Genomic DNA, 24,421 nt, shown 5'->3' with positions numbered 1-24,421 from the left:
CCTCTTCCGGCCCCGGGACTTCCCACAATCCTTAGCTCCTTCTGTCTCTCCCGGCTCCCGTCCGTTCCTCCGGTGGCGATGGCTGCGGCCGTGGCTGGGATGCTGCGAGGGGGTCTCCTGCCCCAGGCGGGTAAGGAGCGGCCCAGGTCCTCACGGCGCGTTCCTGCCAGTGCTCTTTAGTTCTCCCGCGTCCTCCACTACTGATCCCCTCCCGTAATCTCGTACTCCAGACTGCTCGCGGTGACTCCTGGTCCCGCCAGACTGCTGGCCTCCTCCCTCCGTCTCATTCCCTGTGGCTGCAGACGCTAGTAGTAAGAGCAGCGCAGCAACAACGTCTGCGACGACCGCAGTATTTCTTCCCTCCGCCCGAGTCCCCATTCCTTCTCTGGGCTTTTATAACCCACCACCCAGCTCTTGCTCACCTCCAGTTCCCTTTGCTTGAACCACTGCCCGCCGCGATCTTGGCGCTCTGCCACCTTTTTACGGTCTCAGCCCCAAAGTCCCCGCTCAGGCCTGCCCTGGCCACATTCTACAAAGCAGCTTTCCCCTGTTAAATCTGTATTTTGCATCCTGTTTATGGACCCCTCTTCACCTTTCACAATCGGTAATTTTGCATTTGTTTATGTATTGTCTCCTCTATGAGACTTCAAACTCGGTAAGGACAGAACCATGTTCATTCAGCATAGCCAGCAGGTGGCGTGGTGCTTGGCCTTAGGCATGCAATAGACATTTGTTTAATGAAGAATTTTTTTTTTTAATTTTTATTATTTATTTATGAGAGTCATACAGAGAGAGAGAGAGAGAGAGGCAGAGACATAGGCAGAGGGAGAAGCAGGCTCCATGCACCGGGAGCCTGACGTGGGATTCGATCCCGGGTCTCCAGGATCGCGCCCCGGGCCAAAGGCAGGCGCCAAACCGCTGCGCCACCCAGGGATCCCTAATGAAGAATTTTGAGCACAGAATATAGGCTAGGCACAGTGACAGATGATTTAGTATTATCTCATTTAAATCTTAAAGCACCTCGAGAAGAAGTCATTATCTCCTCTTTAGAGTCGAAGAAATTCAATTTTCAATGAGTGGCCGGTCAAGGTCACAGGTAGTAAGTGACTGAAGAGAGATTACACTCTTGTTCCATCTGTGGGGTGCCTGGGTGGTTCATTCGGTTAAGCATCGGGCTCTTGTCTTGGTTTCAGTTCAGGTCATGAGATCAGGGTCGTGAGATTGAGCCCTGCATAGGGCTCTTTGCTGTTGAGCTTGGAGCCTGCTTGGCATTCTCTCCCTCTCCCTCTGTCTCTACCCTGCTTTCTCTCTCTCTCTCTCTCTTTCTCTCTCTCATTAAAGAAAAAAAAAAAATCTGGTTCCATCCGATCCAAAGCCTGTGTTCTTAACTTAGGTGTTGTGGCTGCTGGCAGTAAAACCTCTCCCCCCAGCAAACCTCTGTGCTCTCTATTAAAGCCACCTTCTAGCTGCACTTTTCCCTGAGATCCCATCCCAATCTTGGGAAGGGCCGGAAGTGGGAAATGCTAGTGTGGGTCCTTTTGTTGAAGATGTAGGGGTCACTTAGGCTTACAGCTTTCGAGTGGCTCCCTTGTCTTCTGAGGGGTGCTCTCCACCAATGCCTGTAAACAAGAATTGAGGGAAAAGAGGCTTGTTTGGGGGAGTTGTGAGGGCTTCAAATCATAGGAGAAGGCTTTAGAGCAGTGGTTTTCAGACTTCAGCATGCATCTGGAACACCTGGAGGGCTTTTTTTTTTTTTTTTTTTTTTTATGATAGTCACAGAGAGAGAGAGAGGCAGAGACACAGGCAGAGGGAGAAGCAGGCTCCATGCACCGGGAGCCCGATGTGGGATTCGATCCCAGGTCTCCAGGATCGTGCCCTGGGCCAAAGGCAGGCGCCAAACTGCTGCGCCACCCAGGGATCCCTGGAAGGCTTATTAGAACCGCTGTTTGTTGGTCCTCCCTCCTCTCCCCCCCAGTGCTTCTGATTCAGTACGTCTGGGACAGGCCCTGAGAACTTGTAGTTCCTTTTTTTTTTTTTTTTTTTTTAAGATTTTATTTGTTTATTCATGAGAGATACACACAGAGAGAGGCAGAGGGAGAAGCAGGTGCCTCACAATGAACCTGATGTGGAACTCAATCCCTAGACCCAAGATCACGCCCTGGGCTGAAGGCAGATGCCCAACCACTGAGCCCCCCAGGCATCCTGAGAACTTGTATTTCTAACAAGTTCCCTGATGATGCTGATGTCGCTGGCTGGGTGGCAGCAGCACATCTTGAAAACCACTGGCTTAGACCAGGGGTTGGCATACTGTGGAAGGACTGGTCACCGTGTTTTATAAATAAAATTTTATTGGAGGGATCCCTGGGTGGCGCAGCGGTTTGGCGCCTGCCTTTGGCCCAGGGCACAATCCTCGAGACCCGGGATCGAATCCCACGTCGGGCTCCCGGTGCATGGAGCCTGCTTCTCCCTCTGCCTATGTCTCTGCCTCTCTCTCTCTCTCTCTCTCTGTCTCTCTCTCCGTGTGTGACTATCATAAATTTAAAAAATTTTTAAAAAAATTAAAAAAAATTTTATTGGAATACAGCCACATTTACTTGGTTCATATTGTCTGTGATTGCTTTCATGATACAATGGCACAGGTGAGTAGTGACAGACTATGGTTCTCAAAATATTTACTATTTGGCCATTTAAGAAAACATATGCTCCCCCCCCCCCTTTTAATGTGTTCAAAAGTACTTTCTTCTTCATTCTCATCTTTTTTCCACATCTCTGTGCATAAAGAAGAGCTGGAGAAATGGAAGCCTCAAAGGAGCAAGCAATTGACCTAAGGTCACCCATTAAAGAGAAGACAAGTTTGGGGAATTTAGGATTCCTGGTAGATAGTTTCTTATCCCACTCTCTTGTTGCATCTAGCTCTATGAGCCATACTTAGCTTGCCCAGAGGTAGGCTTTTTCTCCACCCGAAGCCGCCTGAGGACTCCCAGAGGCTGCACGTCACAATGTTGCCATTTCCTCTCCCAGGCCGGCTGCCCACCCTCCAGACTGTCCGCTATGGCTCCAAGGCTGTTACCCGCCATCGTCGTGTGATGCACTTTGAACGGCAGAAGCTGATGGCTCTGACTGAGTATATCCCCCCAAAACCTGCTGTTAACCCAAGATGCTTACCGAGTCCTCCCAGTCCCCCACAGGAGGTAAGGAGGAGACTGCCTGTCCTTGGTGCCTGGATGGTGGATTTTAGTGATCTGGTCTCTGTAGCCATAATGAAGTGGCTCTCCAGGACACAGCCCTCCACATCATTACTTCCCCTCTTTACCCTGTGTGCCAGATACATTAAAATGAAATGTGTACTTGATTCTGCTTGGCATTTTGGGTTCTGTGGATCGGATGGACCTCCTGGATTTCCATTATTCTTGTCTCCAAAAATTGTGTAAAAGCTCTCCAAGCAGGTGGGGATAGGGGAGAGTATCTCTCCTGTCTTGAAAGGACTTGAAGCTTGTATGTTTTCCTAGAGGAATGGTGTGAGGGTTTTTGTCCTAAGAAATAACAGAAAGAATTTGTACCTTTATGCTCATGGTCAGGCCCACAAGCAATGAACTTTGAGAAACACTGTCTTCAGAAAATGAAGTCTTGTCCTCGGTTCTGAATTATAACTGAGAAAGAGTTATCTTGTATTTATAATTGGTAAAATTATTCAACATGAGTATAATGTCAGAGGGATAAAGTGATATTTACGTCATTATTGTCACATAATGTTGACTGGGTCAGACTGGTGACCTGGTCAAGGGGACGGGCCTTGTCAGGTCTGACACCACTGCTCTAAAGACCGTGGTCATCTGGTAAAAATGAAGGGTGGAGTGGAGTTTGTAGCCTTTCTTTTTTTTTTAAATTTTTAAATTTTTTTTATTTATGTTAGTCACACACACGGGGGGGGGGGGGGGGGGCGGGGGCAGAGACATAGGCAGAGGGAGAAGCAGGCTCCATGCACCAGGAGCCCGATGTGGGATTCGATCCTGGGTCTCCAGGATCGCGCCCTGGGCCAAAGGCAGGCACCAAACCGCTGCGCCACCCAGGGATCCCGTTTGTAGCCTTTCTTGAAAGGCAGGGCTCCCTCTCTCCTCCAGCACACCAATCTTTCCCACATTTGGGCACTGCAGGGAGCCCCAGCACCCGTGCCCCAGGGGGACAGAAGGACAAGGAGAAGGGCGGTATCTGTCCCCTTAATCATCCCTCCCTTCCCGGTCTCAGGAGACAGGCCTCATCAGGCTCCTCCGTCGGGAGATAGATGAGGTTTTCCGAGAGAACCGAATGATAGCTGTGTGTCAGAATGTGGCCCTGAGTGCAGAGGACAAGCTTCTCATCCGGCACCGGCTGCGGAAGCACAAGATCTTGATGAAGATCTTCCCCAACCAGGTAGGGAGCAGCCCTCTGATGCGGGTGCCCTATTCCCCCGCCCCCACCAACTCAGACCCCAGGGTCCCTCCCCAGAGAGGGTGCATTTGACCTTTCCCACCCCTACCCCACGACAAGCAACCCTACAGTCTGGTGCCTAAACTGTGGTTGGGGCCCGACGAGACTTGTCGGTTTGCACCCTCAACCTGATGTGGCCTGTGATTGGGGTTGGCAGCCCTTCCTCCCACTCATCCACAGGAAGCCCTCTTTTTTGCTGTTTCAGGTTCTGAAGCCCTTCCTAGAGGATTCCAAGTACCAAAACCTGCTGCCCCTGTTTGTGGGGCACAACTTGCTGCTGGTCAGTGAGGAGCCCAAGGTCAAGGAGATGGTGCGAATCTTGAAGAGTGTCCCTTTCCTGCCACTGCTAGGTGAGCAAGCACCCCTGCGGGTTGAGGATGGGGGTGAAAGGGAGTGGGTGCCACAGCAGCCTCATGCCATCTGCTAGGTACATGTGGGTAAAACTGGACATTCTTCGGGGGACATCCTCTAATGGATAGGGCCTGAGTTACTAGCACCATTTGTCAAGGGCTGCCGGTGTCACTCTGGAACCTGTGTTGGCTCACTACCCTGCATCTGTCTTTCCTTCCTTCTTTCCTTCCTTCCTTTCTCCCTCCTTCCTTCCTTTCCTTTCATTTATTTTAGGGAGAGAGAGTATCCAGGCAGGGAGGGAGAGGGAGTAGGAGGAGAGAAGCAGACTCTGTGCTGAACAGGGAGTCCTGTGAGGGGCTCAGTCTCACCATCCTAAAGCCATCACCTGAGCCCAAACCAAGAGTTGGGACACTTAACTGACTGAGCCACCCAGGCGCTCTGGTCCTGTATCATTTCTGCAGTAGGGGGAAGAAAAGGGAAGGCAGAGAGAGGGCTCTGGAGGGAGAGGAAGTTCAGACACCTTGTGTCTAGCAATGGGGTATGGAACACCGCACAGATGAAGATACTTAAATAGCCCAGGTAAAGGGCACTGATGGGTGAACAACGTTTTCTAGACAACCCTGATGCTAGGAATCCCCAGGGATGATTCTTCTATAGAGAAGACTGGTTTCATAGGGAGTCTCCGTGGGCCCCCCACACCTCACTACACACATGCTCTGCGGTTCTTTAGGAAAGTTTAGGAAACCCCGACTTAGTGGGGTTTGGGCCAGCTGAATGTCTTATGTGAGAGTTTTCTGGGGAAGAGTTAGGAAGGAAGGGAGTTGGGTGGGGCAGGAGTGGGAACCAGATTTGGGGGAAGGCTGAGGGGTGCAGAAGAGCAACAGAACATGCATTGGAACATTGGGTTGGGATGTTGTCTTCAGAGGAGAAAGGCTCCAGCTGACCCTGTGTTCTTCCAGGTGGCTGCATCGATGACACCATCGTTAGCAGGCAGGGCTTCATCAACTATTCCCAGCTTCCCAGCCTGGCCCTGGCGCAAGGGGAACTGGTAGGAGGACTCACCTTCCGTATGGCCCAGACCCACCTCTTGCTTCAGCACCAGCCCTTCCAACTGACTGCCCTGCTGGATCAGTACATCAGACAGCAACAGGAGGGGGACTCCGTCACGCCAGCCAGCGAGCAACCTGTCTCTCCTGACCCTGTTCCGAACTCCTAGCCAGCCTGTTGCACCCAGCCTGCCTGCCCATAAACATGCTGTACTCCTGTTGGCTGTGCCAACATCGGGCAGAGATACAGAGGGAAGTGTGGGGAGTGGCACTTGTTACCTGACTTCACTGACCACAACTTCCTCAGATGCAGGGCCACCTGGGGTTGCAGAGACACTCCATTTCCAAATGGAGGCTCTTAATCACTGTCTTTGTCCCTAGTTTTCCCAACCTGAGACCTAACAGGAGTGGGGTTTTGGCTCTCCAGGCCCAGGGCAGAGAAGCTGAACAGAGATTGTCTTCTGCCTCCAGGCCCACAGTCCTTTGTCACATGTGTCTCCCAGCCTATCCCCTCGTGGATCTGATGTGCTGGAGTAGCTCACCCAAGTCATTATGCTAAGAGTGGCATCTGTTGAGAGCCTGCTGTGCCGGGCTGCGTGCTTACCACTTTACGCACATCAGTTCTACTTCTCACCATGTAACCATATCACCCCCATTTTACAGAAGGCTAAAGAGTGGAGAAGTTCAATAGTCTGCCCAAGGTCCTGCAGCTAATAAGAGGCTGAACAGGGACTTGAGCCAGGCTTTCTTCTCTGAAGACCAGGCCCTGGATTTCTGCCCTAGAACTTCCTCATTAGGGTTCTGTGTGTGCTTGAATGTTAATTCTCCGCCCTTGGGGTGTGTCATGTTATGGAAAGGTTGGGAGTACTGCTTTCTGATAAAATGGAATGCATTTTACTTAGTCTGTTCTGCTGTTTGCAAGCTTATTCTCCCTGTAGACTTATTCTCAGGGCCCCTTCTGATTCTCACTTCCCCTCCTAGAAAATCCTTCCTCTTTCCATGTCCGAGGTCTCTTACCTCTCTGGGCCAATCCCACAAATGGCATCTCTTACATGTTTGTCCTTTTCAAGGCAGCTGCCAGCTTTGCTCAGTCACTAACACGTCCCAGGTGATTCTGAGCAAGAGCTGGGGTAAATCAGAATTCTGTATTAATGAGGGGGTCTGGAGGCTCTCAAATGAGAGGAGTCATCCAAATCTTGGAGAACCAGAAGTCCCTAATGAAGGGGGAGAGAATGTTTAACTAGAAGCCAGTCCTTGTCCTTGATTGGAGTAGGGAAGATGGCTGTTGAACTTTCCTCCCAGACTTGGGGCAGTGCCACAGCTTCCTTAGCACTGGACAGATACCAATCTGGTGGTGAAGATCTGCAGCAACTTTTCTGTGGTGTGGTCCAGGACAATTTCCCACAGTGCCCAGCACAGTGCCATATGCCCGAGGGATGCTCGATCAATATGAAGTGAATTAAAAGGCCCTTGAGGCTCCTGGATATGAGAGCTGGTCTGGCTAGTGCTGCCCAGTGCTCTCCCTGACTCCCAGAACCCTGCCAGGTGCCAACAACACCCTCCTGGGACAGCAGGAGCAGTGCTGAGGTTCTGAATGATGTAGAAAACAGGCATCTCCTGAGAGATGTGTAAGATCCTCTAGGGTAAACCAAGGCCTGAGTGGGGCTGAGGTGGGCAGGGGGATGTGTGTGGCCCACATCGTTCCTGGATCAAAGAACCCTACATTGCATCCTTCACCTTCCGGTGATGCCTGAGGCCCCGCCATTAAAAACTCACTTCTTTCCAGAAGGCAGCTTCACTGTCCTTAAGACTATCAGTCCATTTCACATTCATTTTAATGAGGTTTAGGCCTTTGTTTCAAGATTTTATTATTTATTAAAAGAGCTCACATGAGTGGGGGTGGGTGGGTGAAGAGCAGAGGGAGAGAATCTTAAGCAGATGCTGTGCTGAGCACGGAGCCCTACATAGGGCTCATCCTCAAGACCCTGAGATCATGACTTGAGCTGAAAATCAAGAGTCAGACATTTAACCAACTGAGCCATCAGGTGCCTCAGGTTTGACCTTTCTTAAGAGCTGGTTTAATTAGTACTGAACACAGTACTCCAGTAGAAGAGCAGAGATGCTCAGAAAGGGAGGCCTGGGGTACCTGAGTTGGCTCCAGCTAGCCCTTTCTAACAACCAGCTGGTCACTGCTGCAGACCCACTCCTGATCCAGAGACTGCGAGCTGGGGGTTGTGGTTGTGGGTTATGCCTCCAGCCCCAGTGGGTTCCGCCCTGGTGAGGCATCCCCTGCAATGGCAGCCTCTGTGGGGCCGCTGCCTGGCCCTCCCCAGCCGTGGCTGCCCTGCTGACCGTGCTGTTGACACAGTCTACTGTGGTTCCCCAGGGGCGTACATCTCTTCCCGTCAACCCGATACCTCTGCTAGCTCCAAATTTTGCAATCTATTTTCAGATGTAAAACGAGAGGGGGGCGGTTAATAAGGAAATGGCCTTGGGTACTAACTGGGGTCAAGCCATGCTGTCTGAGTGAACCCTTTCCCACCACTGGCTTGAGGCCAGCAGCTCCCCAGTCCCCCGCAATCTGTCTGGAACTGAGCCCAGTGGGGACTCTGCCCCCACTCCCAAGCTACCGCGGTGCTGGGGAGTCCGCCCAGCCCTGAGTCCTCCCGGGAGCAGGGGGGCAGAGCTGAGCGGCCGCCCGGAGCTTGGGAGGAGGGGCCGGGGAGGGGGAGGTGGGGAGATCCGGCTGGAGGGGAGGCTCCAACGTCTCCTTCCTTCCTGGTTCCTGCAGCAGCTGCTGCCACTGCTCGGCTCCGTGAGGAGGGAGCGGGCCACTCGGAGACGGTGACTCAGAGGCAGAGCAGCGCGCGGGCCACGGAGCACTGGCGTCCATGGACCCTGGGGTAAGGGGGCTGCGCGGGCATCGGCTGACATTCCCTGGACAAGCTTCCTCCCACCTGAAGCTGGTGGGTCTGCCCCTCCGGAGACTGCGGGTGGGAATGGAAGTGGAGATGGGGCACCGACCTGGCTCACCTCCACCCCGCACCCTCTACTGACAGAGCGTCCCCCTCCTCCCCCCGGCGGTGAGGGGCCAGGATCCTCCGGGGCCAGGAAAAAGGCACAGGGTACCCAAACACCAGAAGAGTTTGGGAACTTTCAATGGCCAGATGCAAGAGTTTCACCCCCCCCTTCCCTCAGTCAGCCTCTTGCATTCGGTGCCCCTCCGTCCTGACCTCCTGGCCGCCACGGCCCCACCGTGTCCTGTCCCTTCCTGGCCTCAGCTCCTCAGGTGCTTGCTGCCTCCATTGGAAGATCTGAGCTGTTTGCCCAGCCTCGGGCCAGCCTCGCCCCTCTGGTCCCCTCCCTGTCTCACACACACGGAGCCTCATGCATTATTGATCTCCCCGTGGAGCCAGGATGGCCGGGGCTGGTGCCAAGGGCGTCTGTGGGCACTGCTGCGGGACCTGTGTGGACCTTGGCATGTTCTTGGCCACCTTTTCTCTTGCACACAGTACCTCCATGGGCCTGGTGCCCTGCTCTCTCTGGGTGGATGGTGCTTCTCAGGAGCCCCGGGGACTGGGATGGTAGAAGGGAGGCTTTGGTTGGGGGACTGAGGGTCTCAGGCGAGCATCCTAGGGTGGAGGCATGGGGAGTGAGGGAGAGGGGGGCTGTCTCAGGCCTCAGTTTCCCCATGCAGAAATAGAGGATCTTGAGACCGTTGGTGGGGAGTTGGGATGAAGGGGTTAGGGGTGCTCTACGGAGGGATTGTAGCAGAGGTGTCTCCAGCCCATGACAGCAGGTTGAAGGGATGTCTGGGGGTCCTGAAGGAGAAGCCTGATTGAGATCTTGTTTGTCCAGTCTTTGAATTCCTCTGTCCTTGTTTAGAGCTGCTTTTTTCACTCCCAGGGAATCCTCCAGAGAAAGCACTGAGTGTTTCCTAGAGCCTGAGATGTGGGCCCGAGGTGGGGCTGGGTGGACTTCTGTGGTTTTCTCTTGGCACCAGCCTGTGGGCTGTGTGCTCGTTCAGCTAGTTCACCTCTGTGAGCAGTGGCCACAGCCAGAGGGTGTGGGCAGAGAGACTGGCCCAGGGTGTGGGGAAGGCACAAACTCGGAGAGGCCTGCCAGATGAGCTCTTAGCTCAGTGCAGTAGGGGTTGGGGTGGGGAAGGTGAGAGCAGGGTCTGTGCTAATGGGGTCTCCCTCTTGCTTCCAGGGTCCTCTCAGGACAAGGTGACATCCTTCTCCTTCCACCTTGTTCTACCTTCTCGTCAGGGAGTGGCTGCTCCCTTCTCCATGGACTTCCAAGAGAGGGTCCCTAACTCCTTGGCCGAGAACATTCAGTCTGCGAAGCTGAGCAGTGCCCAGCAGGTCTGGGGGAAGGGACGGGGTGGGAGGCAGGCAGTGGGTGGCTAGAGCTTGGCCCTAAAGTTGGGTGGGGGGCGCTTCCCACATGATCACCTTCCCAGCAGCTTTCCTGACTCTCTGTCCTGGACTGCAGGCCTCAGAGCTGTGGGAGGTTCTAGAGGACCCTCGGGGAAGGCTGGGAGCAGAGGGTACCATGCCAGAGAGGCAGGAAGGCCACCTGCTCAAGAAAAGGAAGTGGCCTCTGAAGGGCTGGCACAAGGTAGAGTGGGCAGGGCAAGGGGAGGGGCCAGATGCTGGGGCAGGCCAGGCGGGAGGCGGGGGAGGGTGTGGGCAACCTAGGGAGTGCACGTGTGTGTACAGAAAAACAGTCCACGTGTTTGCTTGCTCTCTCCTCATGCCCTTTCCTCTCTGCCTCCTGGGTTCTTGTTCCTTCTGGACAATGTCACAGAGATACTTTGTGCTGGAGGACGGAATCCTTCATTATGCGACCACTCGGCAAGATGTAAGTCAGGGACCCTGCTGGGGGTTGTGGGATGAGTGTGGCCCCAGAATGCTCCCAGTAGGCAGAGGACTTCTGGAATCCACCAGGGCAGGGTCTGAATACCAGGTTCTCACACATTGCTGGGTGAGGGGTCTTGGGCACGTTCCTTCTTGGGGCCCTCAACACACTTGTCTCTTAAGATGGAGAGAGTACACTCTCCCGTCTGTAGGGTTGTCATCTTGGTGAGGGCCTTTGGGACGGTGCTTGGCACAAAAATAAGTGCCCAGGAAACGGGAGCTTTATCATCTGTGCCTTCATCCCATTCCCGTGCTGGGAATAGGAGCTGAAGGCCTTTGCGCTCAGGCTGTTGCATAGATGGGGTGTTTGCCTTCTGGGCCTTGGGGGTCCCGGGAGTAGTTTTCCTGGCTCTGTGACTCCCTTGAGGTCAGAATGTGACTTGATGTAGCAGGGTGTTCTGTGTACAGGAGGCCGACCAACAAGTCCTAGCTGATACTGCGACTTGGGCCTCAGGGTGAGTCAGCTGCCCAGCCCTGGAGCCTAGAGTCATCTCTGGAAGATGGTGGCTCTGTGGTCCTGGGGACCTAAAAACAGTCCCATTTACCCCCTGCCAACCCTCCACTCCAGATCACCAAGGGGAAGCTTCATGGCTCCATTGATGTCCGACTCTCTGTCATGTCCATCAACAAAAAGGCCCAGCGCATTGACCTTGACACCGAAGACAACATCTACCACCTCAAGGTGACATTCCTGGGAGCCAAGTGGTGGCTTGGGCACCAGCCTAGCAGAAACACCAAGGCACACAGGAGAGAGGGTCTGTCCTTGAGGTTGAGGACTATACAGTGGCCAATGGCAAACTGCCTTTCTTGGTTGTCATGTAAATGAGGGCTCAGACACCTGGGGAAGCTAGGCTCTGCCTCCTGCAAGGAGCCTTTACACAACCTGGGGACTACAGGGAGACACCCTCCCTGCCTGGGGATCAGAGCCCCGACTTCCTGCCCTGTGAAGCTGTCCTTCCTTTCATGCTTCCCTGCCCATCTCCATCACCTCTGCAGATCAAATCCCAGGACTTGTTCCAGAGATGGGTGGCCCAGCTTCGTGCCCACCGCCTGGCCCAGCGCCTAGACATGCCCCGAGGTTCGCTGCCCGGCACCACTCACCGGAAGGTAAGAAGGGCCCTGTGCAGGGGCAGGACTGCCATGGGGACTCAGGGGTGGTGGCTTCAGGGAACCATGAGCCCTGGGGAGGTGGGCACTGCCCTGCCTTATCCTTGACTCACTGCACAGGTTCCTGGTGCCCAGCTTCCAGCAGCAGGCAGTGCCTCGGCTCTACCTGGGGTTGGACCTCGGGAGAAGGTGTCTTCCTGGCTGAGGGACAGTGATGGGCTTGACCGCTGCTCTCATGGTGAGGGGCCTGTAGCACTGCACCTCTGCAGGCAGGGCCCATGCTCTTGGGTCCAGGTGACATCAGCAGCCACGAGGAGGAGGACTGTTAGCTCCATCCCTGCCTCTGGGAACCTGGCTGATGCAGGAGATAGCCATGGCCTCCAAGTCAACTGGGTCTAGTCGGGCCTGCCCTGGGGAGCGCCAGTCTTAGAGAGGAGGGCAGGGCTTGTACCCTAGGCACATAGACAGGACTCAGTGCCCGGACTTCCGAACAAGAAGATACAGAAAACCAGTACGGGGAGGGGTCCTGAGGAGTAGCGCCAGGGACGGGGCATGCTACAGAAGCTGGTTCCTGGAGTGAGCAGCTATGATGTCGGCCTGGGATGAAGTGCCAGCCAGTGGGGACAGAAGGAGTCAGTCTGTGCGGAGGCAGCAGAATTAAGGTGTGTTGTGGAGACAGTGGGGGTTGGGGGTGCCAGCCCTCAGGAAACCAGTGTGAAGCCAAACCAGGGGTGAGAAGTGGGAACTGCTTTGGGCTCGTGGGCTGAGGAGGGGGATAGAGTGTCAGAGTTTCTATGGCTGCCGGGTAGAGTGTTTGGAGGAGGAAGGGAAGCTGAGGGATAGGTTTTGGGGTACCTGGTCAATGTTGGGAAAGGGACTTCGTAATTTATTTTTCCCCGCAGAGCTCTCTGAGTGTCAGGGGAAGCTCCAGGAACTACACAGACTCCTCCAGAGCCTGGAGTCCCTGCACCGAATCCCCTCGGCCCCTGTAATCCCCACGCACCAGGTGAGAGCCATGGGAGGAGGCAGGGTCTTGTTCAGGGGACTCTTCTGCTTGATGCCCTCATGTCCACCACTGCCCTGGGACAGATCCCCAGTCCCCTTGTATGTGAAGTTCCCTGGAGAGCCATGTATCTGCCTAGTGGATCCACCTCCCATGTCCAGACTGTCTTGGGGTTGTCTGCCTCTTTGGGGTGACCCCTACCTGTGACACATACACATTTCCGGGGTGTCCGTCTTCTTCCTCTGGGATGTCAGATGTCTCTGAGGCCCCCTCCATGGCCATCTGTCTCCCTCCTGGCTTTTGTGGTTGCTGCCCATCTCCTCACCCTGACTGAGACTCACCCCCCCGCCCCCCCCACTTGCCAGGCCTCAGTGACAACCGAGAGACCCAGGAAAGGGAAGCGCACCAGCCGCATGTGGTGCACACAGAGCTTTGCCAAGGACGACACCATTGGACGGGTGAGGCGGGGTGTGGACACAAGGTCACTCGGTGGGATGTCCTGAAGAAGGAGGCTGTCACCTCCGACCCCTGCCCTTCACCTACAGGTCGGTCGTCTCCACGGCTCTGTTCCCAACCTGTCCCGCTACCTGGAGTCCCGGGACTCCTCGGGCCCTCGTGGGCTGCCGCCTCCAGACTACGCCCACCTGCAGCGGACTTTCTGGGCCCTGGCCCAGAAGGGTGAGTGCGTGCAGGAGGGGCAGCTGGGAGCAGGCAGGGATGGGGAGAGGGAGAGGAGTCTGATGTGTGCCCTGCCCCACAGTGCACAACTCCCTCAGCAGCGTCTTGGCTGCCCTCACCGCCGAATGGGACCGACTCAAGGACCTGCACCAGGGCTCAGAGCTGTCGCGGACAGGGGTGAGGCTCAGGGACCGGGGAGCTGTGGGAAGAGAGGGCTTGAGTCTGAGAGAGGCGCATAGGCCTGGGGGTGAGAGCAGAGCTGGGCCTGGGGAGAGCGTGGTTAGCAGAGGCAGTGGGTGCAGAGATTGGTGTGGTAGGGTGGGGAGGGTTTTGTCCTCCTGGCCCCTGGCCCCTTACCCTCTCCCTGCAGGTCTCTGAGGCCTCAGGTGGCCCAAGGCGCCTCCACTCCCTCTCCGTGTCCTCAGACACCACTGCCGACTCCTTCAGCTCCCTCAACCCTGAGGAGGTAGGAGCCAGGCTGGGCTGTGGGGACCATTTCTCCTGTACCTTCTTCCACAGCAGAAGTGAAGGCCCAGCTGGTCTTCAGCCCCAAAACAATGCCCAGAAATCCTAGCTCCATCCCCTTTCCTATAACATTGGCAGCAGCCTCATTGTGGTCATTCCTGCCCTGCCAGTGTACAGAGTGCTTTTACTGTTAATTTGGGGTCCCCTGAGGCCATGATCCTCAAATTCGTGGTGGAGGAAACAGAGACTCATAGAATCTGACCAGATTCTGGGCCCAACTGTGGCCCAGGCTCCCACAGTTGCAGACTGGGGGGACTAAGAATCAAATTGACATGAGGCAGGCTCGCCAGTCAGAGCAGCAGGACTTGGGATGATCAGAGACAAGGAAGTGCGCTTAGAGCAAGGACAATGATATAAAAGGCTTGCTGTAGGAGTTTCTCACAATTGGAACTTCTTCATGGAGCTAGAAGCTACCACTCACATAGTGGCTACAACATGTGGCAACTCACAGGTTCTTTGAGACTCTTTTTAGCAAGTTCATTGGAAATATAAAAGGACCCATGTAATTAATTCACGTACCAAGAAAAAAAGAGGCCCATATACGTGTGATAAAAATTACTATGTTAGTAATTGTAGAAATGCAAATTTTCATTTTTCTTTTATCAAGGTGACAGATGTTTCTTCAGTGATAATTTGGAATCTTGATGAGCATGCAATAAAATAGATCAGTGACTGCTAGAAGAAAAAAAGAACTAAAAACAGAAACCAAAAAAACTGGGACTTAGGTGTTCTGAGCAGACTTGGGGGCCAGGCTCCACGGGTTTCAGTTTGGCTTTGTCGCATGCCGGCTTTGTGAGCCTGAGCCTCAGTGTCCCAATCTGCAAATTGGGAGGGGGGATCATAATTACACCCACTGCATCGGATGAGGGTCAGGATGGATTGTGTTCCTATACACAGAAGCCTTGGACCCAGGCTCAGAGTCTGTGCCCAGGCAGGAAGAGCAGCTGTAATGGAACCCGTGTTTCTATGCTTCCAGTTCATTCCATCATACCTTCATATTCCCGTCTTCTCCTGCTCAGCAGGCTTTCAGACTCAGGCAGTGAGCCCCAAGGTGCTTCCCTCTCAAGGGAACTGTCAGGCCTGGGAGCCCTGCCTGACACCTGTCCTTCCCACAGCAAGAAGCTTTGTACATGAAGGGGCGGGAGCTGACCCCCCAGCTGTCCCAGAGCAGCATCCTGTCCCTTGCTGATTCCCACACAGAGTTTTTCGATGCCTGTGAGGTTCTCCTCTCGGCCAGCTCTTCTGAGAATGAGGTGAGTTGCGGGGTGGGGGGGGGAGGGCAGGACGCTGGGAAAATTGGATGGGGTCCAGAGAGACTAGTATTTGTAGATTCCCAAATACTTTCCTAATGCCCTGGCTGCTATCTCTGGTAACATGTCCAGACCCACTGGGTTTATGTGGCCCTGCTCAGAAATCTCTGCTGGTGACCCTTCCTCCAGTTTGGTGTGCTTTATCCACATTGGGTTCTCCGGAGACTGCTGCCTCAGCCCCATCCCAGCCATCCTCCTGCGAGCCCATCAGCCCCCGCACTCCCTTGACCCCTGCCCCTCAGACCCTGGATCTCAGCGATGCTCTGCTGCCCTTTCCTTGTGTACTACCAAGTCCCTGAGCTTTCTCCCCACAGTGGGAGGGCCAGGTGTTCCCCTCCCAAAGTGGCAGTGCACACTCTGTGATGCCGGTCTTGCGGCTCAGACCCTCCCCCACCCCAAATACATGTCTTCCCCCTTCCCATCAAAGGACTAGCTGGGCAGAGTCTTGTCAGGCCCTGGGCATTGCCCAGCTGCCTGGAGAGGCCTGGTCTGCCCGGCCTGTCATCTGTCCTGGCCCAGGGCTCAGAGGAGGAGGAGTCGTGCACAAGTGAAATCACCACCAGTCTGTCTGAGGAAGTGCTGGACCTCAGGGGAGCTGACCACTATCCGAAAGGTGCTGCTGGGTGTGCAGCTGTGGAGGGGCTGAGGAGGGGTAGAAAGGGTATTTGTCTACCACCCAGGGCCCTTGGGAGGCAGTCTCTTGTGGTGACGGGTGGGCTGATAGCTTTGGATGCCAACTCCAGAAGTGATCTCAGGAGAGGAGGAAGGCTAAGCTGTGAGCTACAGAATGTTCCAGGAGTGGCTCCGTGGGTGGGTCTGGCTCAGGCCTGGGGGCTAGCCTCCAGGGCAGTCTTCTGAGAAGTTCACATAGGGCAGAAGCCCCCACCTTGCCACTCTGTAGCAGCGTGGCCTTGGACATGTCATTTTACTTTTTGGAGCCTGTTTCCACACCTGTAAAATGGGCTGAATAATCTCTCTGGTGGCTTCAATTTCTGAGTTTATGTAGGGGAGCGGAAGGTTAGGGCAGGGACTCAGGAGGGGCTTCTGGGGTACAGGGTTCCAGCAGTGGGGACCTCCCTCTCTGAGTGGTTCTTGGTCCAGCTGCCCCCTAAGTCCCCCGTTCAGCTGCCATTGGCTTCCCAGCTGCCCCGGCCTGCACTGAGTCCAGAGGGGGGCTTGGGAGTGACTATCTAGGAGCCCCTCTGTGAGTGGGGGTGGGGCATGCCTTGGGGCTGGCTCCTGTGCCCCAGGGAGCGAGAGTGACGTGTTGGGTGGGCCCCAGGGGCATGTGTTCCAGGTCGAGCTGCAGGACCCCCACGACGCCGCTGCCTGCCAGCGGCCAGCGGGCCAGGAGCCGACGTGAGCCTATGGAACATCCTGCGGAACAACATCGGCAAGGACCTGTCCAAGGTGTCCATGCCTGTGCAGCTGAACGAGCCGCTCAACACCCTGCAGCGGCTCTGCGAGGAGCTGGAGTACAGCAGCCTCCTGGACCAGGCCAGCCGCACGGCCGACCCCTGCGAGCGCATGGTACCTCGCACCTCCCAGCTGGGCTACTCCTGACTTCAGCCCAGGATCCAGTCCCTGCAGGCGGTGGGGTTGTGCCCTGCCTCCTCTGACCCCACTCCCACTCCAGCACCCAGCGGCACCTCCCTGCCCTTCCCCCCGCAGGTGTACATCGCAGCCTTCGCCGTCTCTGCCTACTCGTCCACATACCACCGAGCAGGCTGCAAGCCCTTCAACCCCGTCCTGGGGGAGACCTATGAGTGCGAGCGGCCTGACCGGGGCTTCCGCTTCATCAGTGAACAGGTGTGGGCCCCTGAAGAAGAGGGTGGCCTCATGGGGCCCTGGGGCAGGGAAGCACCCAGGCTTCAGAGGGGCCAGGGCTTGGAGAGGAGCGCTGGCTCTGTGCTGGGCACTGTGCCACATGGCGGGGGCAGGGGCGGAGGACTCCCTGCTCCGGAAGCTCCCTGCTGAGGGTGGCCAGGACCCAGAAGCTCACAGGCTGCTATTCAACCTCACCTGGGAAGGCAGGCTCTAGAGGCCGATCTTGAGCTAAGTCTTGAGGGGGGAGGAAATGAAGTGCAGCCGGGAGTACCATGAGGAAGGTGGGGGTGGAGAATGGGATGCTCCAGGCAGTGTAAAGGGACAGATGGAGCATGTTTAGGAAGAGTAAGAGACGCAGCTGGAAGACAAGACGGGTCCAAACTCTGAGGATCCCTGTAGGTGAAGTGCTTGTTTTCAAATGCTGAAGGCAATGGGGAGTCATTGGAGGGTTTTAGGCAGTGGAGTGACACGCTCCGAGTTGCACTGTATAAAGAACACTCAGGCCGTAGTGTGCAGATGGGTCAGAGAAGGCCACTAGGAGGCCATTGCGGTCACCCCTTTAAGAGCTGCTGAGGACCTGTACTTAGCCTGTGGCAACCGGGTTGCGTGGACATTAGATTCAGGAGCTGTTTTGCATTGATCTTGATGGGACTTGGTGGTCAACAGAATGTTGTTACACATAAGAGAGAGGGGAGATGGTCAATGATAGGGAAAAGTCGGGCTTGGCCTTGAATTTATGGTTTGGGGGATTTGGCAGGTATGTGGCAGAGCCAATGAGCAAGATGGAAAGGACATGAGGAAGGTAACAGAATTAGGGAGGCTCCTTGCCTGTGTGGGCTTGACTTCCAGGAGGAGATGTCCAGTAGGCCCTGGGCCACATGAGCTTGGAGCTCCTCAGGGAGCTGGCAGCCCCAGAGTCACCAGCTTAGAGGATGGGTGACATCATGGGTGGCTCCAGGGACAGGGTGTGGAGGGGAGGGGGGAGGGAAGGCAGAGGAGCTCTGAGGCCAAGGGAGTGGGCAGATGGTCCACAGGACTTTAAGGAGGTGTCATTGGTTTACTGACTGAGGGAGGCTTCAGAGAAAGCCTGGGGGCCAAGGCTGGGTTACAGTGGGTGTGTACTAAGAAGTAAAATAGAGAAGAATGCTACTTAAAAAAAAAATTAAGGTAAATGAGGCACCTGGCTCGCTCAGCTGGTAGAGCATGCAACCCTCAATCTCAGGGTTGTGAGTTCAAGCCCCATGTTGGGCAAAGGGATTACTTATAAAAATAAAATTAGGGATACGCGGGGGGCTTAGTCAATTAAGTGTCTGACTCTTGGTTTCGGCTCAGGTTATGATCTCGGGATCGTGAGATTGAGCCCAGTGTGGGGCTCTGTGCTCAGTGGGGAGCCTGCTTGGTATTCTCTCTCTCCCTCTTCCTCCCACCAGCTCATGTGTGAGCTCTCTAAGTAAATAAGTAAATAAATAAACAAAATTAGATTAAATTAAAATAGAGAAAAATTCAGATTATTTCCAAAAGATTTTACCAGGAGGGAAAAAGGATTTCAGCCAGAGGTAGGGATAAAGAGTTGAAGTGTTTTTTTTTTGTTTTGTTTTGTTTTGTTTTGTTTAGATTTTAAGTGTTGTTAGTTTTGTTTTGTTTTTTAAGATTTTGTTTATTCATTTGAGAGAGAGACGGACAGAGAAGACAAGTAGGGGGAGGGGGGATGGGGAGAGGGAGAAGCAGATTCCCCCTGAGAGGAGAGCCAGACATTGGACCTGATCCCAGGACCCCAAGATCATGACTGAGCTGAAGTGAGACGCTTCACCGACTGAGCTACCCAGGCACTCTAGATATTAAATTTTTTTAGTGAAAAGTTCACACAGTTCAATAGTACGGTAGAAAATGACTCCCAACTCACCCTTCTGAGAAGACTGCTGCTGCCACTGTTGGTTTTGTGCATCTGTGATCAAAGGGGTGTGTGTATGGAAAAGAAAGGTTTACTCTTTTTTCAAAAAATATTTCATTTATTTATTTAGAGACACAGAAATAGGGCAGGTGTTGGGAGGAACAGAGGGACAAGCCAACTCCGCGCTGAGCGAGGAGCCGGATGCAGGGCTCCATCTCAGGATCCTGAGACCATGACCTGAGCCGAAACTAAGAGTCGGTCACTTAACCAACTGAACCACCCAGGCACCCCAAGGTTTACTCTTTTTTAAGATGGAAGAACAGGAGTTATTTCTACGTATAGAGAAAGAGAAATACAGAGGGAAGGGCTGCAGGACAGAGGGAAGGGAGGAGGGAGGAACCTGCAGGAAGGGGTGAGAGGCAGCAGGAGGAGGAGGGGGCCTGGGCCTGGCAGTGGGTTCAGGGGGCTGGGGTCAGCGTGGGAGCCGTAAGTTGGTAGAAGGAGTTGCCAGCTCTGCTCTCCCTCTGATTGTGGGGGGGTTAATGTGGTTTGAAGGGGACAGATTGGGTGTCAGTCCTCAGAGGAGGATTAGGTGCAGGTGTGGACACAATGTAGAATTAGAAGTTCCCACTGTGTGCTCTGTGTGTTCTGTGGCCCAGTGGCAGTGTCTAAAGGTCAGGGAACCAGGGACCAGAGGAGGGAACAACAGGGAATGAGGCCATGCAAGGGGTTGTGGCAAGTTGGGGCTGCGGGTTGTCGAGGGTACTGGGTGAGAGGGTGGAGGTGATGGAGCGATCCCAGCCAGGTGGGAAGAAGGTGAAGCTGGGGCGATGGGCCACGACAAAGCAGAGCAGTAGGAAGTCTTGGGAGGAGCCATGGGCCACAGGGAAAGGGGAGGGGGCAAGGCTGCGGGCTGTGGGATACCCGAGTTCAAGTTCCAGATACAGAACCATTCCAAGGAGGACAAGGCCAGGCTTTTCCAAGGCTGTGTTGTGGAGGCTGTGACAGTAGTGAAGGAGAAGATGTTGAGGGAGAAGGTCCTCTGGAGGGCTGGCTTTCAGGCAGGGCACAGGGGAGGACCCACCTGTCACTGCTGGAGGACTTGATAGGCCAGAACACGGGTTCTAGGGCTTTGGGAGGAGTGAATGAGAAGGGGGATCATGAGGCCTCATGAGAAGAGAGAGAACCAGAGAATTTGGGGTGGTGACCAAGGCTAACAGAGACAAGAGCCCTGGAACTAACTAGTCTTCTGGGTTGAAGGGGATCTGGGGATGGGGGGCAGGGACTTTGGGAAGCTGTGGGGTCAGGAGCAGACCCCACGGTCCTCAGGGGCAGATTCAAGAAGCCTCCTCTGCTCACCAAGGTCTCCCACCACCCCCCCATCTCGGCGTGCCATGCGGAGTCAGAGAACTTCATCTTCTGGCAAGGTAAGGAGTGGGGAGCTTGAGGGGGGGGGGCGGGTGTGGGGGTGCAGGGCACGTGGTGAGGGCCGGAACATTGTCTGGTCTAATTTCTCCCTCTCCCTCTCCCTCTCCCTCTCCCAACCCACCTCCAGACATGAAGTGGAAGAACAAGTTCTGGGGCAAATCCTTGGAGATCGTGCCTGTGGGGACGGTCAACGTCAGCCTGCCCAGGTGTGTTCCTAGGTTCCTAGGTGCTCAGCAGCTGGGCTCAGCCCACAGGCCACCCTCCAGGCTGGGGTGGTGAGGTGGGAGGGACAGGATAGAAAGGGCTGGCCAGAAGCCGCTTGAGGTGGGTCAGTGTCTATACATTTTACACCTGTATTTACAGTGTTGTGCATGAAGAAAGGTGAAAAATCTTAGCATAGTAGAGCTGGGAGGGCCCATCGAGGTCATCTGATGCAGTGGCTTTCACACTCTTTTGACCGTGACTCACAGTAAGAAATGCAGTTGAGACTTCACGCCAATGCACAGGCACACCCATACACACACACATCTCCACAGAAACTAAGTGGATCTCAGGACTGAAATATCCTCATTAGCTCATGTCATTTTATAAGTGGGGACCGCAGCCAGAGTGAGAAGGGGGCTTGCCCGGCAGAGGCCGGTCCACAGGCAGGAGGATCCCCGGCTTCCGAGTCAGAAGTCCTGGCCGGGGGTCTTGATTCTATTACTTCATAATTACGTGAGCAACAAAGAGACTTGATGCCTCCCAGCCTCTCGAATCTGCTCTTCTATAAAATAAGAATAATGAGGGCAGCCTGGGTGGCTCAGCGGTTTAGCGCCGCCTTCAGTCCAGGGCGTGATCCTGGAGACCCGGGATCGAGTCCCACGTCGGGCTCCCTGCATGGAGCCTGCTTCTCCCTCTGCCTGTGTCTCTGCCTCTCTCTCCCTCTCTCTCTCTGTGTCTCTCATGAATAAATAAATAATCTCAAAAAAAAAAAAAAAAAAAGACTAGTGAGTAGTACCCAGTAGAAGTCGGGAGTAAGGAGGACAATACATGTGACCGGACCTACCCTGGTCCCTGGCACCTAAGGGCAGGGACTCTTGTCTATGTATTTATCCCCATGACTTTGGCTCTCAGAAGCTTTATCAAGTGAGTGGAGACGTGTCGGCTCAAACAGCTGTGACAGCTTCTCTGCTTTATGGATATGTGATCCTTCATGACAGAGGCAGAACTGGGACCCCAGTGTTCTTTCCATAGACCCACATGACCCACTCCCTGGTTCGGGGTGGCACTTGTTCCCTGGGGCCGGTCAGCTGCCCTAAGAGTTCCCTGGGGCCGCTCCATCTCTCTCAGGTTTGGGGACCACTTTGAGTGGAACAAGGTGACGTCCTGCATTCACAACATCCTAAGCGGCCAGCGCTGGATTGAGCATTATGGGGAGGTGCTCATCCGGAACACGCAAGACAGCTCCTGCCACTGCAAGATCACCTTCTGCAAGGTGGGCATAGCACCCCAACCCTGCCTGTCTGCCCCCAGTGGCTCACCCCAGGGGAAGGGGCAGGGACATGCCCCTAAGTCCCCTGCCCCCACCCCTACTCTAGGCCAAGTACTGGAGCTCCAACGTCCATGAGGTGCAGGGTGCCGTGTTCAGCCGGAGTGGCCGTGTCCTTCACCGCCTCTCTGGGAAGTGGCATGAAGGGCTCTACCGGGGGACCCTGCCTGGCGGTCAGTGCATCTGGAAACCCAGTAAGTATGGTGGTCAGGGAGGGCCAGGCAGGGCTGAAGGCAGCTACGACACAGTCCACCTGCCCCAGCCCCATGCCTTCCCACCAGACTCAATGCCCCCAGACCATGAGCGAAACTTCGGCTTCACTCAGTTTGCCTTGGAGCTGAACGAGCTGACTGCAGAGCTGAAACGGTCCCTGCCTTCCACGGACACACGGCTCCGGCCAGACCAGAGGTCAGTGGCACATGGGACCCACCCTAAAATCACTGGGCTCCCCCCTACCCCGCATGGGTTTCCACAGAGCTGTACCTGGCCTTCCTCTTGGAGCCGCTCAGGGGGCACAGCTGGGCGGGGGATCGAGGCCTGGGGTCTGAGGGGACCAGTCCACTGACTGCCGTCTGGAAGCTCAGGTACCTGGAGGAGGGGAACATCCAGGCCGCTGAGGCCCAGAAGAGAAGGATCGAGCAGCTTCAGCGGGACAGGCGCAGAGTGATGGAAGAAAACAACATCGTTCACCAGGCTCGCTTCTTCAGGTAACTCTGCCCTCTTCCTGGGTGTCGTCTGCAATCCAGGCTCCTCTCTGCCTCCCCCTGGCACCTTCTTGCTTTGCTTGGGGCCGGCTGTGGAAGGCAGCACCCGGGAATCTTGGCCTTCATTCTGGATGTTCACCCCTCTCCTTCCTCCAGGCGGCAGACAGACAGCAGTGGGAAGGAGTGGTGGGTGACTAACAACACGTACTGGAGGCTGCGGGCCGAGCCAGGCTACGGGAACCTGGATGGGGCCGTGCTCTGGTAGCCCTGGCCTTTGGGGGCAGGAGGCTCACACTCCTTCCTGTCTCTGCCCCCCATGGACACACGGGTGAGGCCAGGCTCCCTCACTCACTGCCCTGGAGACCAAAGGGGCAGCCCTGGCCCTGACTCTGTCCCCTCTGCCGGCCAGAGGGGCTGCATCTCAGCCTGTTGCCCACCTCAGGTTTGGGGTGGGAAGCAGGATCTGTGCTTCCCCAGTCTCGTTTCCCTGGACAACCAGCATGTACGCCCCTTCTTGCTCTGTCATTTCCCCTTCTCACCCCCTTGGGGTACTTCGGGGAGACTCCCGGCTCTCCAGGATCTGTTCCCCATACAGTGCCTTCCTAGGACACAGGGGATCCCTTGATGCTCCCAGGCTTCCTATGCCCAGGGCTGGCCCCAGCTGTGCTGTTGGAGTGAAGGAGTGAAGGAGAAGAGACAGCCTTTTCTTCCATCCCCGTCCCTCCCATGCCCCCCTCCAGCATCTTCTCCCCCATGCCCTGGTCCAGTAGGGCTCTCTTTGCTTGGTCCTTGGCAATCTCTCCTATCCCCCTGGATCCCTTTCTCCCAAACTGCTAAATGCCTGCGGCTTCCAGCTCCTTTGGCCTCGTCTTCAAATGGTTCCCTTCAGTCGCGGCTCAGCAGTTCCCCCCCGAGTGGATGAGGCCTGTCCAAGAGGCAGGGAGCCAACTGAGCGGACAGGGTGCCTGGCCTCAGACCCACTGGGAGTGAGTGTGCACGTGTGAGAGTGCGAGTTTGTGTAGGAGTGTGTGCATGTGTGCGTGTGCCCGCGTACTGCTTGCAGGCGAGCAGGGTTCCCCATGTAGCCCGGACCCCGTGCTGGGCGTCCGCCACAGTTGCTGCTCATTTCCGCACGGTCTGCCTCTGATGAAGGTGAATCGCAGTGACATTCCAAGCTCCAATAAAGACTGTCCCAAACTTTGGCCTGAGACCATTCATTTCAAAGCACATATGCACGGGTCACCTGGGGGGCTCAGTGGGTTAAGCATCTGACTCTTGGTTTCCCCACAGGTCATGATCTCAGAGTCGGGAGATAGAGCCCCACCCTGGGTGTAGAGCCTCCTTAGGATTCTCTCTCCCTCTCCCTCTTCTCCTGTCCCCCCTACCCCCCCGCCCCCGCCCCGTAAAAGAAAGAAATAAAAATAAAAACACATATGCACAAGCACAGTGGAGACCTACAGCTACCCACTCACCTGGGCTAAAAATCCTATGGCCTCTTTCCCTTAATCCTCACATCCTGTCCGTTGTCTCAGAGGCCTCAGCTCTGACCCCTTCTCTGGATGGCCCCTGACTTAGGCTGGACCCTTTGCAGCCCCTGCCTGGACTATCCCCTTGAAGCCCCTCAGGGAACT

General features: G+C 55.2%; 2 protein-coding genes across 4 annotated transcripts; both read left to right on the top strand.

Moving 5' to 3' along the window:
- Positions 1–29: 29 nt before the first annotated feature.
- On the top strand, positions 30–6,761 carry MRPL10 (mitochondrial ribosomal protein L10). 2 transcript variants are annotated; one of them, XM_025995813.2, is made up of 5 exons: positions 30–130; positions 3,022–3,191; positions 4,246–4,410; positions 4,673–4,817; positions 5,778–6,761. In XM_025995813.2, exons 1-5 carry the CDS (start codon positions 79–81, stop codon positions 6,032–6,034), a joined length of 789 nt encoding a protein of 262 aa, XP_025851598.1. In that variant the 5' UTR covers positions 30–78; the 3' UTR covers positions 6,035–6,761. The 2 variants fall into 2 exon arrangements, with proteins under 2 accessions (XP_025851598.1, XP_025851599.1); XM_025995814.2 differs by having other exon boundaries at positions 60–604.
- Positions 6,762–8,449: 1,688 nt separating this feature from the next.
- Positions 8,450–23,992, top strand: OSBPL7 (oxysterol binding protein like 7). 2 transcript variants are annotated; one of them, XR_011999696.1, is made up of 23 exons: positions 8,450–8,767; positions 10,077–10,231; positions 10,362–10,487; positions 10,677–10,730; positions 11,355–11,468; positions 11,783–11,893; positions 12,014–12,131; positions 12,796–12,899; positions 13,262–13,354; positions 13,442–13,574; positions 13,657–13,751; positions 13,945–14,040; positions 15,215–15,352; positions 15,929–16,022; positions 16,692–16,939; positions 17,081–17,218; positions 20,491–20,554; positions 20,683–20,761; positions 21,888–22,032; positions 22,136–22,280; positions 22,349–22,494; positions 22,671–22,793; positions 22,947–23,992. XR_011999696.1 is itself a non-coding variant. In XM_025995810.2 (23 exons), the coding sequence occupies exons 2-23, from the start codon at positions 10,157–10,159 to the stop codon at positions 23,053–23,055; spliced, it is 2,529 nt and encodes an 842-aa protein (XP_025851595.1). In that variant the 5' UTR covers positions 8,450–8,767; positions 10,077–10,156; the 3' UTR covers positions 23,056–23,992. The 2 variants fall into 2 exon arrangements, 1 of the variants encoding a protein (XP_025851595.1); XM_025995810.2 differs by having other exon boundaries at positions 22,368–22,494.
- The last annotated feature ends 429 nt before the right edge of the window (positions 23,993–24,421 follow it).

Source organism: Vulpes vulpes, chromosome 2, assembly GCF_048418805.1.
Source record: "Vulpes vulpes isolate BD-2025 chromosome 2, VulVul3, whole genome shotgun sequence".
Taxonomy (NCBI): domain Eukaryota; kingdom Metazoa; phylum Chordata; class Mammalia; order Carnivora; family Canidae; genus Vulpes; species Vulpes vulpes.
Note: the sequence above shows the minus strand (reverse complement) of the source record. Positions and strands in the feature narration are given on the sequence as shown.